Below are 20097 nucleotides of genomic sequence, written 5' to 3'. Positions count from 1 at the left end.
AAGGAAAATACCACAATCAATTTAAGAAATGCCTGATGTCCAAACTCTCCAGGGCAGGATTTTGATGTGTCTCTTTTGCTTGGCCTTGAGGGGACAACAACAAACATGCCAATTCAGATTTTCTCTACTGGAAGAATAGGATGGACAGGGGGCTGGGTGCCTCTGTGATCCTCTGGCTCTGTGGGAGAGAGTACAGTGGAAAATAGTCCCTACTGCTAATCCATGGCAGGCTAATTACAGCTTTGATCCCCTAGGCGTGTGCATCACCCTAGGTGGGAGGGAGGGAAGCAACACACTCTGGGGCTCATTTACAGTTAGATTTTTTTAGAGCTGTCTCAATAAGCTCACATCTGCTGCAGACATGTGGGCAACCAACAACAATATTGTGCATTATTAGTCAACTCAAAGTTTATAAAAGTTTACCTCAGCTTCTAGTGAATCCCGATGAAACCATTACGCAAGCTTAAGAGTTGTATACAGCACATGACTCCGGGAACTACAGTATACTGCTCGATAAGGGATTTCACCAACTCCACAATATGATCTGATACAATCCTTCCTTCTGCCCATCAAAGAACTTGGGCTGAATAATTTACCATTTGTTACACTGAGCAATAGAAGAAACTCAACTCCTGGAGACAGAGACACAGATTAAGTGGGTAAATTGAGTTTCTGTCTAAAATAGGCCACAGCTCTGATGATAGCCTAGTCCCAAAACACATGGCGGCAGAGATAGAGCGAGGAAGGAGGAGAAGAGAGGAGGATGATGATGATTGAGGGTGGGCAGCAGATGGCATGGAATTATCTGGATCTTCAGCTCTACATCTTTGCCCATGATGATGCCATTATCTGAGGGATAGTTTACTTATCATGACCAATATCACTCTAAGCAGCATTTATTTCATATACTGATGACAGCATCAAAAATAGCAGTGTGTTAACAGCAAAAGATCAACAAGAAAGCAACTTGGCAGAAGTAAACTGGCTTGGAATGAATTAGGGATGTGGCTGTTGCTTATAACTTTGAGCACTGAACTACTGGTCTGATGTAAAACACTGTTCTGTCCAAGCACAGTTTATCAAACAGCACTGGGGGAAGAGAGAGACCCTGTCTTAAGCCAAATGGTATAGGTAGGTATAGACACCTTGGTTGAAAACAGCTACCCGGATGACATTTTCTGGCTCTTGGTCTGATGCTCCTTAACTGGTGATGCACTGTGCACTCTCCTCTTTATTTATTGAATCAATTAACACCTCTCAGTTATTTGTTCATACCTAACAGAATTGGCCCCTGGGAGATGTACATACTTATGTTCACATGGGTATGTGGTGGTCATTTAAATCACACGGTACTGCTGCTGCAAACTCACATACGTGATGGTATGATGACTACCAAACACGAGAATTAACAGGCCACTCGGGATAGCTGACAATATAGGAAAGGTTATTCAGAGACTTTTAGCTCTGTACAGGACAGTGATTTACTCTATAGCAAGTCCTTTCATACAGAATCAGACCCAGCCCTTTCACGTTATGTTGCTTCGTATGATATGTAACGTTACTATATGAACGTTAGTGCTGCTTTTAGCACTACAAAGTTATACATACAACCTACAAGGGTGCAAAATTGAGACTTCCGCGTACAATTTCAAAATAAAACATGTTTGAACAAACAAGCTGCAGCGTTCAACTTTAAGAGCCACAGTGGAAATAGACAATAGTGTATGTATTTTAGCACGGAATGTGTCGTGTCTGTCGTACGGTTTTAACTTAATAACACTGTAACGTTATACGTTAGCTAGCGTTATCTAGCTAACGTTAACGTTAGTTGGTTCTACGCAGCCAGATAGTAAACTGCTAACTAGCTAACGTTGGTTACAACCCTGCCACGACAGCCTGACCTGTACGTCAACCTTAGCTACCTTAGCTCGGCTGGCATGCCGTTAGCGTGTCTGTTCTAGTCAGCAGCCGGTAGACATCCTCATCCTAATTTTTCACCAGTCGTCGTGACGAGGCCGAAACGGTTGGCTGCTGGCTCCAACGCCGAAAAGCATCTGCTCCGTGGTCCCGTCCCTAGCTAAAGACAGTTAACACTTGTGTCGGCAGTGGCCAGCCCGCTAACGTTAAAGCCTCCTCGCCGCGGTTTTCCATCCACACCAACAGTGCTGATGATGTTCCAAGTCACCAGCAGCCCTCGACTACGACTAACGTTACCTGGAAAAACAGCTACCAGGTAATGAAATACTCACCCGGACTGAAGCTGCTAATGGCAATGTCACGCGGTGACTGTATCAGTGAAGTAGCTAGGGGTCGTGTTTGCCCAGAGCAGTCACTCAGGTCGAGTATCTTTCCTTCAAATGATCCCTCTCTCCGCGAGCTACACCTCCGTATGATCTCTCCACACTGCAATGGTGCTGAACCACAGCGCAACACGATTGGCGAGGCTGAGCGGAACTCGGTGCGCTTTGGTAAGCAGAAAGCTCGACCTGCAGGGGGAGCATAAGTGATGCATTTAAGGCTGTCGGAATACTCAGAATCATGGTTTGGGCGCACTTGTGCATTCATTTACAGTAAGTTTACCAAGAAACCAGAGCAAACCGATTTCACTGCATACATGCAGGATGTGTAAATTGGAAGCAGTAGAATACCCTGAAACAAAGCAGATTAATTGGAAAATATGAATCAACAAATATATATATATATATATATATATATATATATATATATATATATATATATATATATATATTCACTTTAGAGTGTATTTGTTTATATATATATATATATATATATATATATATATTATATATATATATATATATATATATATATAAACAAATACACTCTAAAGTGAATATCATTATCTGAAAGACGAGTCTTTGGTGTTAAGATAAAGTGCAATAAGTAGCTAATCGAATCTAACATTATGTTACTACCACCAAACACAATATGCATTACAGGGGCCATTGTGATTTTTTTCATAAAGACTAGTAAACATAAAAGAAAATTCTCCAGTGTTTTTAAATATTATTAATGTTAATGTTATTGTTTATAATGTTTGTGTTGTGTTGTATGATATATATTTTGTTTCCGCTTTCTATGGCACCTTATGTAATACAGGCTTATACATTGTAACTAATTGCTTTATCAATGGTTTACTAATGTTTTAAATATCAATAAATAAGAACAAATATTGGGTTGCCAGGTTGTGAAAAATAAATTTATAAATGCTGATGGGTTTCTCGCTCTCCAATAAGTCATCACATCAGTTAGGCTATAAATGTTAATTAGTCATTAATAGAGCGTTTGAATCCATCAAGACTGTAGTTTTAAGTGTTGATACATTGCCAAATGGATTTTGGTCTGCTGCCACGGATGTGCCTTTAACTTTTTTGTTATCGAACCGCAGCCGCCTTTTTTTGCTTTCACTTTCACTTAGTTATCAGCCTGTTGTGCAGTTTTGTAGAAACTAGAAGAATTATGCACCGTATAATCGCATTTGCGTAATCAAAGTGCAGATCTAGGCATACAGAAGATTTTCAACTAACTCGGCGTGTACGATTTAAGGGATTTCCATAGGTATTCCCCGTGTAGACTGTAAATACTATAGGGTGTTTCCCCAAGTTTTTTGTCGTGCGTCATCATCATTCCGTAGGCTTATGGTTTAGCCTACTTTATACCTCTTTAGCCTGTTCCTCTGTTGTCAGATTTCAACGGTGAAAGGTAGGTTGTTTCAATAATCCTTTCAGTTTGTTTTCATGATAGTTTATTGGGAACTAACAGTATTTTATCTGATTCAGTTTATAGGCATAGGCTACCGGTCAAATTGCTATTGCTACCATCAACGGTAGATCGGTCTTCATTGCTGGATTATCATACGTCACTCTTCTACCAAAGACCATGGCTCTTTCGGAACAGCTTCAGGCCATTAATCAAACAGCGGAGGCTCTCAGCAGCTGTGAACGCAGGAGGCTCTTCTACCTGTGTGAAATCTTGGACACGGACAACAGTGAGGCTTGTACGAAGGAGATGCTGAAATCTAAAGTGCTGTATCACGAGAGAGGTAACCTGTTTCTGACAGAGCTGATGTTGCAGTTAAGACGTTTTGATATCCTGAGGAAGGTGTACCAAACGAGCAGAGATGAGGTGGAGAAGACTCTGAAACACAACCAGGTTCTGCCAAGATTCAGGTAAGATGTATTTTCATTTTTTTTATTCATGAATATTTTAACAATCCAAGTTAACACAACATGTGGTTCCTAAAGTAATCATGGTTTCCCTTACTGCAGAGTATTGATGGCTAATATAAATGATGATATGGCCAATGAGGATCTGAACAATGTGAAATTCTTGTTCAGCAGCACGTTGTCCCGTGAGCAGATGGAAAAAGCAAAGGTAAAAAAAAAATGAATTAAGTTTTGTTTTCACTCACTGAGTTCTCCATTCTTGTGTGTGTGGGAGGGGAACTTTGGTGGGATGTCACCTGACATCAAAAATGTAAAAGACTCTCAATTCTGAGAGAAACCAACTCCCCTTCTCTCTTCTGTGACAGAGTTTCTTGGATGTGATCATTGAACTTGAGAAGCTGGATATAGTTTCACCTGAAAGAGTTGACTGTATAGAGGAATGTTTGAGAAACATTGGCAGGGTCGACCTTGCCAAAAAAGTGACTGCATACAAGATGTCAGGTGAGGCTGTCTTTTAATGTTACGAATGGCTCAAACATCGTACAGAGTTTAAGTATCGCGAAGAAGAAAATCCTACTTGACAAAATATGAAAAGGAGATTCTCAAGTGAAGTTGGAAGGCGGTGAGCAGTTCTGCCGGTCCATATTTAAATAGAAGAACAAAAAAGACTTCTGACAAGTGTCAAAGAAAAATATAGTCCCTAAACCACAGAAAAAAGAAGTGAAAACACATTTTACAAAGAAACAGAACACAAACCCAATATAAAAAGCTAACTACTGTATACAACACATTGTTTCTCAGTGAATATGCATTGACCAGAATGTACTCTGAAAATGCAAATGCAAAATAGAATATATAGTATCCCCCCTGCCCCCATATTATGATATAATGTATAGTATATAACTAAATGCATTTCACTCTCTGTTTCATTTAACTCCCATAACTGTCCATTTTTACTAGAATAACATCCAGTTCACATGTACTGTTGGACTCACAGATATCTTTATTTAGGGCAGATTGCATTTTCAATACTTTTCAGTACAAACTGTATTTAACAAAACACATGTTATCTTTTATATGAAAGAATAATCTAGTACTTTAAATTATACTGTATTAATGTACTTGTATTCACTTGTATTTCTGTCCATATACACCTGTTACAGCTGTGACAGCTGAAGGGCATTTATCTCAACAGCAAAGGCACACAGCTCATGTAAGTAGTGTACAAAGGTATTCAACATTTAAAGTTTACCTCTCAGTTATAAAACTAATACTTTTGAAAAAACATCTTCTTTTCAGTGTCCAGTCCCCACTCCAAGTAGTTCTCTACAGCAAACAAGACAAGCACAGCCCCTCCACGTTGGTAAGACAGGCTGCATATACAAAATTATAGCAACTTAAAAACATGTATTTGCCAGAAACAAGTAAAAAAAAATACCCCTTTCAAACCAATGGAACAAGCATGAGGCTTTATAGCTACGCAGTTGGAAAGCCACAGGTCGCTCATTGTATTTCACTTTACATATTCATAACACTGTATTAATCTTTGTCATCAGCCACAGAAAACATACCGCTGCCTGTAGACAGAGAGCAGAACTGTCAGGTAAGGTTTTCACTCACTATTGCTGCAGTTTTTCCCCCCTATATGTTTGAGTGTTTCATTAGTAAAGTGCATTTATGAAATGTGTTTGCTTGCTCCTTTGCATTACAGAGTCAACTAGATTGTTACAAATTTAACACAAATCCTAGAGGAGTTTGTGTTATCATAGACTGCGTGGGTAATGACGGAGGTGAGACACAAATCACTTTGTACCTACAGTCCAGTGCTGGAATATGTATTCAGATCCATTACTTAAAGGTCCCATGACATGGTGCTCTTTGGATGCTTTTATATAGACCTTAGCGGTCCCCTAATACTATATCTGAAGTCTCTTTCCCAAAATTCAGCCTTGGTGCAGAATTACAGCCACTAGAGCCAGTCCCACAATGAGCTTTCCTTAGTATGCGCCATTTCTGTGTCTGTAGCTATTGAGGACGAGGGGGGGGGGCAAGGTGGAGGGTGGGGGTGTGGCCTTGACCAACTGCCACTTTGCTCGTTTGAAAGCCATGATGTCTCTCTCTCATGGGTGGGCCAAATTTTCTGGGCTGGCAAAAGGGGAGGTAACCTTGCTCCTTATGACCTCATAAGGAGCAAGATTCCACATCGGCCCATCTGAGCTTTCATTTTCTCAAAGGCAGAGCAGGATACCCAGGGCTCGGTTTACACCTATCACCATTTCTAGCCACTGGGGGACCATAGGCAGGCTGGGGGAACGCATATTAATGTTAAAAAACCTCATAAAGTGACATTTTCATGCCATGGGACCTTTGTACAAGTACCAACACCAACACCAAGTAAACATACAAAAGTATCATCAAAAGGCTTAAAGTATCAAAGTAAATGTGTACTCATTCTGCAGAAAGATAGATATTGATGCATCAATGTGTAAGCAGCTAGTTTGAACTACTTTTTAGACAGTTAGGTAGTTTAGGCCAGTGGTTTCCAACCCAGGGGTTGACCCCCTGTAAAGTGTCACAAGATAAAGCTGGGGGGTTGTGTAGTGGGTTGGGAGAGGAAACAAGAAAAATGTGTTCTGCTACACAAATTTCTTTTTACTTTGTGGACCTTTCTCTTATCTTTGCTTTTTTGTGAAATAATGTTTACTTTTACCTTTGTTGGCTTCATAAAAACCATGTGAGAAGTTTGAGGGGAAATGTCTTTTTTGGTGTTGTCTCATGTCATAGTAAACTGAATATCTTTGGGTTGCGATAGTAGCAGCCCTTAGTCTGATAGCATTTTTTCATTGATCTTTTCAGTGACTTATTATCAGGGTAATAGTTCAATTTTGGTTTTCCCTTTCCTTACTCACTCAGACATGTTGGAACATACATTTAAGAATCTTCACTTCAACGTGGTCCTCTACAAGTGGCTGAGTGTGAATGAGACTATTTCAGCTCTCAAAGGAATATTGAGACAAAGAGAGAACCTTGAAGGTGACGGCTTTGTCTGTTGCATCATTAGCCGCGGTACGGCAAACAATCTCCTGGGTACTGACTCGTACGCAGGTCTACATTTGGACATTGTCAGACGTCTTTTCACTGCTGATGCATGCCCCATGCTGGCTGGCAAGCCCAAACTCTTCTTCATCCAGAGGTACAATGTCCCTGAGCTTCCTCCCCGTGCCAGGACAGAGCCCCGGGATGAGGATCTGGAGACAGATGGGTGTGATGCGCGGTCCAGATGTGATATCATTCCTACAGATGCAGATGTGTTCTGGAGTCACTGCTGGACGGATGGACGTCAACTGGAGCAAGGACACCATCGCTCCATTTACCTGAAGGCTCTGACAGATGCATTACGCAAAGATCAAACGAGGTACAGTCAAACACTCAACAGCAAATCCAGCTTCTGTTTAGCACCAGACAGTTTTCATATAAGTTAATAGACTAAACAGTTGTTTGTCTTCTGACAGGAAAACACATCTTGTTGATGTTCATACCAAAGTGAATGGGGCCATCTTTGAACATAACAAGAGGAATCCTGGAGCACACTACAACATCGATCTGAAACATACTTTAAGGAAAAATCTTTACTTACAATAGACCATAACCATCACTTCCACTAAACCCTCAATCCTGTCAGCCTCATATTAATATAGCATATTCCTTGCCTGCAGACAAAACTTTTCTACTGGGTATGCAGTGACACCTACTGGTGGTTCATTTTATTTATTTTTTTTTACAGATGAAGCAAAACTTATTTAACAGATTGTTTTGATGTGTTTTTATTTAATATTTTAAATTTATATTGGACATATATTTGGATAGTTTCATAACAGACATACAAATGTACATGCATGACAAAACAATATTGATACAATAACTCCTCAACTTCCCAACTGAAACCCTACTCACAACAGCAACTACAACAACAACAACAGGGAGTTACAAACAACACACCCAATCAGAGCCTCACAACAGAAGCAAATGTCAATGCAAGACAAAAAGTAGAGTAATATAAAACTGTACATATACTGCAATCATATATAACTTATTTTGTTTTCTGAAGCATTAATTTTAATGCATTTTTCTTGCCTGGTACAGTGCAGCTGAAGCAGGTATAGTGCCTGTGTAGAAATGTGAACATAAATAGTTAAATGAAGAAAATAACTAGTGGAATGAAGTAAACACTATCTATTTATTATTATTATTTTCTTTTATTTATTTTATATCGGCTGCTGTATCTATATCTATCTATTACTTATTATCTATTATTGTAGCAATCTATCTATCTACTGTATCTATTATTATCTATCTTTGCTGTATTATCATCATTTCATATCTTTTGCCATAATATAATTATCTATCTATCTATCTATCTATCTATCTATCTATCTATCTATCTATCTATCTATCTATCTATCTATCTGCTGTATCTATATCTATCATTCTCTAACCACGTTTTAGATATGTGCCATTTAATAAAGTTCATTTTATTATTAATAATATCTATTAAATTCTAATATTTTAAACAATCTAACTATTTAACTGTAGGTTACTAACATCATTTCATATTTAAGTGTCACTTGAACAAATATAAGCTATTGTTCAATAGAAAATAAACTAAACAATATAGTCAAACAATTTTGTACCTAAAATAGTGTGAAATCCATTTAATGCATGTATGCATTTATTCCCTTCAATTTGTTTTTATAATAATAATAATGATCACCCCAGGGATCTATATATATTTTGTCTTTTTTTCCTTTGAAATATTTCTGTTATACCAATATTTATGTTTGCTACTTTTAAATAACTTATTTTGTTTTTTGAAGCATTAATTTGAATGCATTTTTCTTGCCTCGTACAGTGCAGCTGAAGCAGGTATAGTGCCTGTGTAGAAATGTGAATATAATTAGTTAAATGAAGAAAATAACAAGTGGAATGAAGTAAACACTATATCTATCTATCTATCTATCTACCATCTATCTATCTATCATCTATCATCTATCTCTTTATCTATCTATCTATATATCTATCATTCTCTAACCATGTTTTAGATATGTGCCATGTAAATAAAGTTCATTTTATTATTAATAATAACATCTATTAGATTCTAATAGTTAAACAAATCTAACTATTAAACTTTGTAGGCTACTAACATAATTTCATATTTAAGTGTCATTTTAACAAATATAAGTTTTTTTTCAATAGAAAATAAACTAAACAATATAGTCAAACAATGTGTACCTAAAATAGTGTGAAATCCATGAATTGCATGTATACATTTATTCCCTTCAATTTTTATAATAATTATCCCCCAGGGATCTATATGCAGTATATTTAGCCTTTTTCCTTTAAAATATTTCTGTTTGCTACATTGAAATAAAGTTAAAGAACATTGATTGAAATTTAATGACCAATATGTTGATGTGACATGATGTCTAAGGCCCCATGAGCTCCCATCTGGGCTTTGCTTTCTGCAACCCTCCTCACCCCATCTTCACTTTCTTGTGTCTTGATAAGTTTATTATTTTATTACTTTGAGGTGAGAGTGTCAACCCAACTAATGCTGATTTGATGACAATTAGCTTTCCTGCTGACCCCACCAACCCACATGCCACACAACTGTTTCTGTTCTTTAAAACCCCCGGCATGCAAACTGGCCAGGGGTACAAAAAAACAAGGTGAAAAGGATACTGTGGACCCCCAACTCTCTGGGGGGGCGGGGTCCCGGGGCATGCACCATGCAAATGTTGTACATTTTAAAGTTAAATACATCAATCTGGTGCACTTTGAGAACAAAATTAAGAGAAAGTAAAAAATAATAAGAGGCATTTCAATTAAAATAAGAACAGAAGTAAGAATAACTATAAACTATACAAGAGCAATTAAAGACAACATTACGCAAAAGTGGTGTGAGTAGTGACACTGCTGTGATGGCTAGCAGCAAAGTCAGCAAGGTATGTAAACATCGTACAGACTAATATAGGCTATAATATGATTAAGTAATGATAGGCTACTGTTTTTCTGTATTACCAGCAATTTTGAATAGTACAATACTTCCCTGGCACGCAGCACTGTGATTGTGACAGTAGGAGGCAGGCAAGTTATATGAGGAACATCAGGACACACACACACACACACACACACACACACACACACACACACACACACACACACACACACACACACACACACACACACACGAGTGAGGCTCGTGAACGCGCACTGCCCGGGCTGCTGTTGTTGCTATGATGCAATGGCGACTGCGCCGTGGGAAGCGAGTGAGGAGTTGAATGAGTTCCCTTCACAGTTGAAGTGAAGCAGCCGCCGACAGACAGGACACCGTCAATGCGGAGGGACAGACAGCAGGCAGGGAGACACTGGCAGGGCCCTGTCCTACCACACTACATGGAAACACACAGCCAGATATGTCTGCTAGCCTCACAGCTAGCCGTGTCATGACGGTTGGAGAGATTTCTCACACATCTGTACGACGTTGCAGCGAGACGAGCACCAACACCCTATTTGCCCTCCTTAGACGATACCAAGTGAGGAGTGGCTGTTGTTTTTCTTTTCTTTTTTAAATTTATGGTCGCATTGTCCTCCTCACCGGCGACTCGGTGGACGTATTCGTGCTTCTTACCATGGCTGAGAGAACCTCAACCGGGTTGCTAACGATGATGTTGGAGCCCACGCCGGCTGTCGCTATGACCCTGCCGGCGGAGGTCCGGGAGAAGCTGGCGGAGCTGGAGCTGGAGCTCTCTGAAGGTAAGTTAACAACAACATGTACACAAACTACCGCGACGTGTGGCCAAAGCATGCTGTTTTCGCTGGAGGGGTGCTTTAAACACTGTTAATGCGCAGAATAGATGTCAGAACCACCGCCCTTTATCTTGGCTCTGTGGCTCATGTTTTAAAACATGCCAGCCCCTCTGCCACTATCAGTCTAAAACTGAACTTCTGCTGTAGTTTTCTCCCCATGACTGTGTTAACTACTGCAGCACAGGGAGTTTGCTAAATTAAACTACACTGGTTAATAGGTTGCTCTGTTTTGTTTCACCTCTAATGAAGACCAGCTGTTCCTATTGTCCTGAAGTTTTAGATATCAGACTCCTAATACCATATTAGATCAGATGGCTATCTGCCTCAACGTTAACAGCTGAGCTGACACACCCATGCTGCTGTTATGTGGCTCTGTTTTTCACATAAGGAGCATAATCAAGGGTCTGTCCTTTTTGAAGTTTATGAAAAAGTAAAGTTAAGAACTAATACCAATGCACCATTATCATCATCTTGACTGACCAGATACCAGCTGAATAAAGGTTTCTGTCTCTGAATCGTGAAATTAGAGGGTCATGAGAAAAGTTGAAACAGTGACTAATATCCTTACATAAAGGAAACATAAGCTTCAGGTTTTAATGTTAAATGAATATTGGATGGGATCCTTATTACATTTTTTTCAAAGAATTTAGCTAATATTGCTAATCTGTACACACTGTAGGTGCACGTGTCCACGTCCTCCTGCAAAAAGAGTACAAAAAGATCAAAGAGGGAGATCTCCCATCTTAACCACATCTGCCTGTCTGTAAAGTATAACATACATATTAATATTTAATTAACCAAACATCAGGCCTGAAGTAAAGTAACTCAACTGTCCTAAATTATTTGCTGTTTGTTTTAATTTTACATTTATCTGATTTGATGTATTTTTCCTTTTTGTCAGGATCAGATAGCCTACCTAAAGCATATACCTCTATGCTGAACATAACATACAACTTCTGGTTATACTTGCTGCACTTCTTTATGTAAGAAAAGAAAGGTCCATTGCATATAAAATAAGTCCCTTAACTATCATACTTACCACTAGAGCTGGGCAATATATCGATTTATATCGATATCGTGATATGAGACTAGATATCGTCTTAGATTTTGGATATTGTAATATCGAAATATGGCATAAGTGTGGTCTTTTCCTGGTTTTAAAGGCTGCATTACAGTAAAGTGATGTCATTTTCTGAACTTACCAGACTGTTCTAGCTGTTCTATTATTTGCCTTTATCCACTTAGTCATTATATCCACGTTACTGATAATAATAATAAATATTTTGTGAAAGCACAAATAGTCAACACTACAATATTGTTGCAGTATCGATATTGAGGTATTTGGTTAAAAATATCGTGATATTTGATTTTCTCCTTATCGCCCAGCTCTACTTACCACTGACAGAAACACAAAGACATCATAGCACGTGCCTGTACAAAGTCCTAAAAGAAATGTTTACTGACATGATTTATTATGCCACCTAATCACTTTACTTGATAATTGTTTTAAAGGACAAATGTCACTGTCACTAATACTGGATGTAACATTTGTGTAGCTTAATATATTTAGAGTTTAGCCTCTGGCATTGGCTTAGGCTCAGCCTCTTGCTGACTTGATATCTTTAAAAGTTGAGTATCAGTACACCGTAAATAAGAGGGTGCTTGTTTTCCACGAAGTCTTTCTTTTGTTTTTTGTTAGTTAAGTGAGACTCATTGTTAAACTGCGACTTTATTTAAGCGGTTCTCATAAGTCTGATTAGATTTGGGATCTGACCCCAGGGTGTGACCCTATTTCTTGCCAACTGTGGAGAAAATGTTCACTCTACAACAGTGTAGGAAATAAAACATATATTTGGGGGCAACTTTCAAAAAATAGTAATTAGTGTGTAAAGTTGCTGTTTTTAATGTGAAATGAGCCCAGATTCAAATGTAATCGCCACCTTGTGCTAACACGAGTAAATTCAAAGCATACTATTGCTATTATTAGTGCATTTATATGTAACCCGCGCTGTTTGTGTGAGTTTGATAGAGATGGAAATAGAATGAATGAATTGAATGAAAATAAAATTATGGCTTAATGTAGGATTACATTGCGTACATTATTACATGATTACATGACCCTCTTAATTTCTGACACTGCTCTGAACCAATAAATGTAGTCCTAGGACTTAAAATAATAGAAAACACACTGATTCTGCATTAAACCTTTTTATCCTCCATGTTAGCTGTAGGCAGTAACACCAAACCGAGGTTAGGAATAGACCAAAGGTGCACGCTTTGATAAGCACATTAACTGCCACGAGGCCCCTAATGGGATAGACGTGTTTTCAGGAGCGGCTACCAAATGAATCTATATCTGTCCAGTTTCCTCTTCCTGCTCTCCACATGTCACATCCTGCCATGTTGGAGCTCTGATAGCAGTGTCTCCCTGACTATGTTGCCTTCTGCTTCTCTTTCTGGCTTTTCTTCCACTGACATACTCTGTTGTCTCTCTCTTTCACTGCCTCTCTCCATGACTTCCACCTCCATATGTCCTCTAGTTTCTACCCGATCAAAGGAAAAAAAAATGTCATTCTCTTTTGGGTAAAGCAAAATAATCTTTTTTTCACTCTCAAATCGTATTCCTGTACGCTGCTGTGAACTCTTCACCTCGTGATGATGCCCTTTGGTTGCCTCCCCGTAGCATCCTGTCTCAGGAAAGAATAGACGACTTGCTTTATTGGAAGGAGATGAGAGCCTGAGAATCCTGCAGATTTTCTATGCTTCTCAATGAGCTTGTCTCATAGGAATTTAAAGTCAGGCATGTCTGTGTCACACTGAGAGACACATCTCGGCTTGAATTTGCCAGTAGGTATGCGTGTGTGTGTGTGCAGGAACACTTTATTATTCATGCAGTTGGATAGATGTGTCATGTATGTTTTCTTAAACAGTTTAGCAGCCATTGGAATAACATGAGTTTGAGACAATCCAGCAACTCGGCTAGATAATATTCCAGCGTCAGCAGTTTAGGCCTGCTGATGTGTGAAATAAACAATCTGTGTGCTCTTATTGTGGTCATAATGAATGGTGTTTCCTCTAGAGATGCATTTATTTTCAATTTATCTTGCTCTGTTTTTATTTCTTAGTCAACATGTGTCCTTACTAAAATATTTAGATTACTTGTGTGTACACTCATTCTGTCCTCATTTTTCACAACATGTACTGTACATGTAGGCCAAGTTATACTTTCTATGTCACTTTGAATGTGCATTTGTTCTTTTTGTTTAAAACTTGCTTCAATGTTGCTTATTTGTTCAATGTGTCTATTAAATCATTTGAAAAAACTTGGCGCCTGCCTCGTGAAGCAGCATTACTAAATAATCTGTACAGGTTTAAAGCCCCTGAAAAAAAGCTTTACATCTTTAGCACTCCTTCATGACATACAATATTCAATAAGCCACCATCAAAAAGTACAAGTACAAAAACAAACATTTAGGCATTATTTAAAGGTCCCATGGCATGAAAATTTTACCTAATGAGGTTTTTTAACATTAATATGCGTTCCCCCCAGCCTGCCTATGGTCCCCCAGTGGCTAGAAATGGCGATAGGTATACACCGAGCCCTGGGTATCCTGCTCTGCCTTTTGAGAAAATGAAAGCTCAGATGAGCCGATCTGGAATCTTCTCCTTATGAGGTCATAAGGAGCAAGGTTACCTCCCTTTCTCTACTTTGCCCGCCCAGAGAATTTGGCCCACCCATGAGAGAGAGACATCATGGCTTTCAAATGAGCAAAGTGGTAGTTGGTCAAGGCCACACCCCCACCATGTGTTGTATTTTAGCAGAATACTGAAAGCAGCAGAAATGAATACACTAGAATATCTGTTTATTTATCACAAGTAATATCATCATCACTATATTCAACAACATTATTGCAAACCGCATGTTTTTCTAAGCCTTTTATCCAGCTAGCTTGGTAATTGTGCTTTGTAAGACTGTTGGTGGTTGGGGCAGCTGTGGCTCAGGAGGTAGACTGGTTGTCCATTAGTCACAAGTTTGGCGGTTCGATCCCTGGCACCTCCTGTCTGCGTGTTGAAGTGCCCCCAAGTTGCTCCCGATGGGCAGGCATCGCCTTTCCGTGCAGGCAAGCGCCTCGGATGGCAGCTCTGCTGTCATCGGTGTGTGTATGGGTGAATGAGAGGCATACTGTAAAGCGCTATGTCCGGTAAGGTCTAAAGCGCTATGTAAATGCAGTCATTTGCTGTGGCTTTTTTTCCCAAAAAATGGCTGGTATACTGAAATCCTTTCCTACTAAATTCTACGCATCATAGTTTTTGGAGAGGACTTGTTATTTCTCAGCTGACCTGGATGCAGATGAGTGATCAAAAAATGAGGCATAAAGGAGGGCAAGAAGATGGATGATTATCTCCTGAAGGGAAAAAAGAGGGAGAGACGTGTCTGCTGAGTAATTCATAGACTCACTCTATCATTCCTTGGTTTTCTTCTCTCCTCCCTTGTTTGCTCTCTAAACCCTCTGATTACAAAGTCATTTTTAGTCCAGTGCTGGTGTTTGCGGGGAAACTGCCAAACCCCTGGTTGGTCATTGCGCTTGTTTTTGCCTGCTCCCATTCAGCAAACATTTACAGAGGGGCAGTGCAGGTTTTTGGTAGTTTAATTGGTGATTGATTTGTTTATGGTTGTTGTATTGGTAGAGAAGAATGGTTTGTTGCAGGTTTGAGGTGTTTGGAAGAAGATCCAGCAGCGTAAATGTAGCTACTCGCTTTTAAAAATCATCTGCAAATTTATAATGAAAATGTTCTTCTTTATTATAATTTAGATTATCTGGTCAGTTTAATTATATACTGTTTTTGTTTGTACCTACTCTTATCTATATATTAGTATCTGCTCCTGCAATGACCAAATTACCTCATATGGATCATTAAAGTTTGACCTTGTCTTATCACTTAGATAGGGTGAAACTTTACTCAGTGTAGACCTGTACGTAAAGTGGCGACTAGGCACAGCGCCACACTGGTAACCGTAGTAATGAGATGGTAATGACGATGAAACTTACACACACTTCTGGCACTGACGGAAGTTTGATGGTGTAATGATCAGTTGTGTGTATCTTATTGCTGTAAATGGACCACTGTAGTTTTTTTTTTTTTGGAAGTTCAAATAGGCATTTAGAGTAAAGCAGTTAATTGTTATCAATCCCATTCTTACCTGCTGATTCTGCAGTATTTGTATTAGCAGGGAGGGCCGTTTCATCAAAACAAGCGCTCTTAATTTCTCCCTAAAGTGTATGTGAATAAGGGTGTGAGGGCAGAGAGGATAGAAACAAAAACATAGTTAATGTGCACTAGCGAGTGAGGAAACAAGAACAGAAGGAGGAGATTTTTGTTTTTTAAGTTGCTGTTGTGTGAAACATTTTCAATTTCACACATGATGGTTTTTCCATATAAGCTATTATGAGTTTGTCATTGGTGGTGATTTACAGTAGACCCACAGTTGTGACCTGAGGCCGCGAGCTTCGCCCAGTTTGCTGCTGATCATTTTTGCATAACAAGTTAGCAGCTGCCCGAGACTTCTGGGCTACGGGACTTGTAGCCTCAGCTACTATCCATGCTTCTGTGTCACCTAGTTTTTGTAACTCCTAGCACGATAAGTGAAACAAAATTCTATATCCATTTAATTTCTACTATCATGACTTCATTTTATAGTCCAATTCCCAAAGTGGATGGGCATTAATGGCATATTTCCCCCAGATTCCCTAGGCCTGTTATACAATCAAACCTGAGTCAAGGTCATGGACCTGTATACAAGGTGGGGTAAGTGGATAGCTTTGGTGGCCAGCAGTTTCATAAAACCTCTTTTTGGAAAGTATGAGTGAACGGGAAACGCCAGTGAGTTGGACTACAGAGTTTGTTAAGAAAAGACCACTCAGTGCAGAGAACAACTGTCCTGACTCATTCCTCTCTGTGGTCACAAACTCCCACCACCAACTCACAGAGAAGGAACTTCCACTGGGCTCACCCAGGGAGTTCAGTCTATTGTTTTGCAAAACCAAACATTTGATGAATGTAGAATCACATTCTGCATTAAGAGCTTTGAGAAAATGTAGGATTTAGGGCGATTACTGAGGAGACTTTGTACATGGCTGCTGGTTAGCTCTGTAATAGGATCCAAAAGAGAAGAATGTTGAGCCTTGGATCGAGCTAGATGGCTGCTGTGGCTGCTGTAAAGTCCAGTTCGGAGATAAAGAGGCAGCTATGCCGTGCCCCTGCCACAGTGGAGGATTGAACGTGGAGGGTCATAAATATTTCAGGGGTGTGCCTCAGAGCAGAGTAGAGCTTCAGATTCTTGTGCTGCTCTCATATGCTTCTGCCTCTGTATGAGAGTCTGTGCACATAGAAGTATGTGCATGTTTGGTCCATTTACTTTTTGCCTGTGTCTCTGGGTGGATTGTTAAGGTGCTCCTTCCAAACCACAGAGCTGTTATATTTTAGCCCAACAATGATCCACAGCACCAGTTATTGTCCTGGCGGTTCCACTACATTTTGTTGCTCTCTAGGGCCTGCCTGTTTGTTTTCTTTACAGTGCTCTTCAACATCCTGTCTCTGTCGTTATAGGAGCCATGAATATTTAATGGAATGGGATTGTTATATGTAGAAATATGTCTTTTATTCTTTTTGTTTATTCAAGCCTGGATGGGTCTACAGAGTAAGATTTCTGCCATCACAGTGAATGTGGTGCCCCTTTGGCTTTCCTCATTGGAATTGATCATATAGGTTTTTAGTATTGGTATATGTTTATCAATTGATCTATTGTTTTGACCCATTAACTATATAATAATGGTGAAAAGAATGCATCTTATTTTAGACGCAGTAAATATTTGCCACAAAATTGTTATGCGACATTTGCATTTTTGTTAAATTTTTTTGTGATCAATTTTATTTATTTTTTATTAGCACCTTCAGACATACAAAACAATATCCACAATATGTGACAGATAACGTCAGATGGCGCACAGAACAAAGAAACACAAATTGAACAAGAACAAAGACCCTCACCCCCCCCCCACCCCCCACCCCACCCTCTGTGGTCTCAAGGAAAACAAAACAAACAAACAAACAAACAGAAACCACACCTTGTCTAATCACTCTCCTCTAGTTCTTGTGAGGTCATTAAGTCTGATATTTGTGCTGCTGCGCTTTCCCATAGGCTGATAATTGATGACCTGGCTTTGTTAATCCTTGCTGTAGAGAGCTCAAGCATAACTATGTCCAGAAAATACTCCAACCACTGTTTTATACAAAGCGAGTGAGGGGGGAGCCAACGCTGAGCTATCGTTTTCTTGGTTGCAGTTGAGCCGGCTAGCCAAATTTTCCTCTGTCTCCCAGGCAGGTGTAATTTAGAGTCGTCATTAAGTAACAAAACAATCGGGTCAGTAGGAAATTCGACATCCTATCACATCAGATATTATTGATGTTGTTTTATTCCAAAACTCATGCACCTGTTCACACTCCCAGATCACTCTAGTTACATTTTTACCTGATGAGCATGAGCACTAATTCATTGTTTCAGTAATGATTGCTGAATGAAATGAAATTCCCAGCTACGTTGTACATCCCTGTGGAAGTATTGTAAAGGCTTTCAGCTCAGAGGGATTTTAAAGTTTGTTCTGAAACTTGAGAAACAAAAAAGTTTTCCTCTCTCTGCGTGCATGCCAAAAATATGACATTTCTCTCAGCTGATTCAACCATGAAGTGACTTACTGGGGCTATTTCAGCAGTGTTTTTCACATATAGTGCTTTATTGCTTGGTTACAATTGGTGGCACAAATCGCTGCACAATTTGATTACATTGCCACACTACAGTCACCAGCTTGTGACAAACAGCAGCATTTCCCGCATATTGTGTAAGAAAGAACAGCTGACAGAGCCACCAAATGAGTATCTTTCAGTTATCAGTGAAGTTTGATTGACATGTAGTACATTTTATTTCTCTGGTCAGTTTATTAATGTATTAAAAAAACTAATTATCCCCAGAGAGAAGTACTATCCTCATTTATTCATTTTCAATTAAATATTACAGCTGGCTACAGTATATCAAAACCTCTATCAGTTTGTTATGAGGCTAATAAATAGACTAAAGCCCCGGATCATGGGATCATGCCTTTGTATTGATCAACACCCAGTTCTTGGCTCCTACTGTATACGGTCTCTCTGCATTTTTCTGTCGTTTTAGGTCTCCTGCAGTTAAGATTTCCTTAATCTTTTAAATCAGATGGCTGTATAAAACCGGGAAGTTTGTATTTTTCAAGCCAACCTCAGACTTGGCCCTTTGCTAAGACATCAGTTGAAAGACAGTGCCAGCCTCCTGCCAGGCCACCATACTATCCATCCTGCTACAGAGAGACCACTGAGCTCTGTGATTGGCCCCAAGGTGCATTTGGAAGCGCTCAACCAGGGATTGTTTTTAAATAAATAAACGTGTGAGCACCATTTTGCACAACATAATAAATACCCCCCCTTTAGTTTCAGAATATTTTTTGGTCATAATGGGTGCCAACTATTACTGTTCCCTTGCTGCTTGTTGTGACACTGTAGTGTCCTTGCTGCGAGAGAGATGGCGTGTGCAGTGGAGAGCAGGGCAGTGCAGCGGGCACCGGCGCCAGGGAGATCTGCTGACCAAACAAGCCACATGCCCCACTTCAAGGACACATTGCAAAAGTCACTCTGCTCTGTGCACCGCATTCTTCTGCCCAGCAAGGCTTTTGTGTTGCCTCCATCAGCTTTCTGGTGTAAATTCTTTGCTGTCCATTCGCCTACCTGTGTGTGTGTGTATCTTTGATCCCTCACCCTCTATGTGCCCATCTGGTGGAGACCGAGGCTTAGCATGAGAGTTGGATGGCAGCTAAGGAGCCCCCCTCCAGCTAACACCACAGCTCAATCTGTCCTTTCTCTGGTCCAATCACAGTCCCCGTAAAACACCCATACAGCATCCTCCTCAGATAGCTGAATGATCTCTAAATGCTGTGAATTACATCTCAGACTCCGACAG

At 39.6% G+C, this 20097-nt stretch overlaps 3 protein-coding genes across 15 annotated transcripts in view; 2 read left to right on the top strand and 1 right to left on the bottom strand.

Moving 5' to 3' along the window:
• LOC120569630 (protein FAM126B) overlaps positions 1-2489 on the bottom strand; it is a 49324-nt gene extending 46835 nt beyond the window's left edge. For 2 of the 3 annotated variants that reach the window (XM_039817588.1, XM_039817589.1), the window contains exon 1: positions 2250-2489. The gene's annotated coding sequence lies outside the window, so the exon portion shown is untranslated. The remainder of the gene's footprint in view (positions 1-2249) is intronic. The other variant, XM_039817590.1, reaches the window with a different exon arrangement.
• A 940-nt stretch (positions 2490-3429) lies between these two features.
• On the top strand, positions 3430-8415 carry LOC120569627 (CASP8 and FADD-like apoptosis regulator). 2 transcript variants are annotated; one of them, XM_039817585.1, is made up of 10 exons: positions 3430-3723; positions 3801-4190; positions 4362-4395; positions 4553-4688; positions 5351-5400; positions 5487-5550; positions 5744-5790; positions 5899-5977; positions 7101-7602; positions 7700-8415. In XM_039817585.1, the coding sequence occupies exons 2-10, from the start codon at positions 3901-3903 to the stop codon at positions 7827-7829; spliced, it is 1332 nt and encodes a 443-aa protein (XP_039673519.1). In that variant the 5' UTR covers positions 3430-3723; positions 3801-3900; the 3' UTR covers positions 7830-8415. The 2 variants fall into 2 exon arrangements, with proteins under 2 accessions (XP_039673519.1, XP_039673518.1); XM_039817584.1 differs by having other exon boundaries at positions 4290-4395.
• A 2041-nt stretch (positions 8416-10456) lies between these two features.
• dip2a (disco-interacting protein 2 homolog A) overlaps positions 10457-20097 on the top strand; it is an 81914-nt gene continuing 72273 nt past the window's right edge. For 6 of the 10 annotated variants that reach the window (XM_039818097.1, XM_039818092.1, XM_039818091.1 and 3 more), the window contains exon 1: positions 10458-11000. In XM_039818097.1, the coding sequence (XP_039674031.1) occupies positions 10877-11000 (124 nt within the window). In that variant the 5' untranslated portion in view covers positions 10458-10876. Of the gene's footprint in view, positions 11001-20097 lie in introns of all 10 variants that reach the window. The other 4 variants (XM_039818094.1, XM_039818093.1, XM_039818090.1 and 1 more) reach the window with 2 other exon arrangements.

Source organism: Perca fluviatilis, chromosome 12 (assembly GCF_010015445.1).
Source record: "Perca fluviatilis chromosome 12, GENO_Pfluv_1.0, whole genome shotgun sequence".
Taxonomy (NCBI): domain Eukaryota; kingdom Metazoa; phylum Chordata; class Actinopteri; order Perciformes; family Percidae; genus Perca; species Perca fluviatilis.
This window is presented reverse-complemented; position numbering and strand designations above follow the sequence as displayed.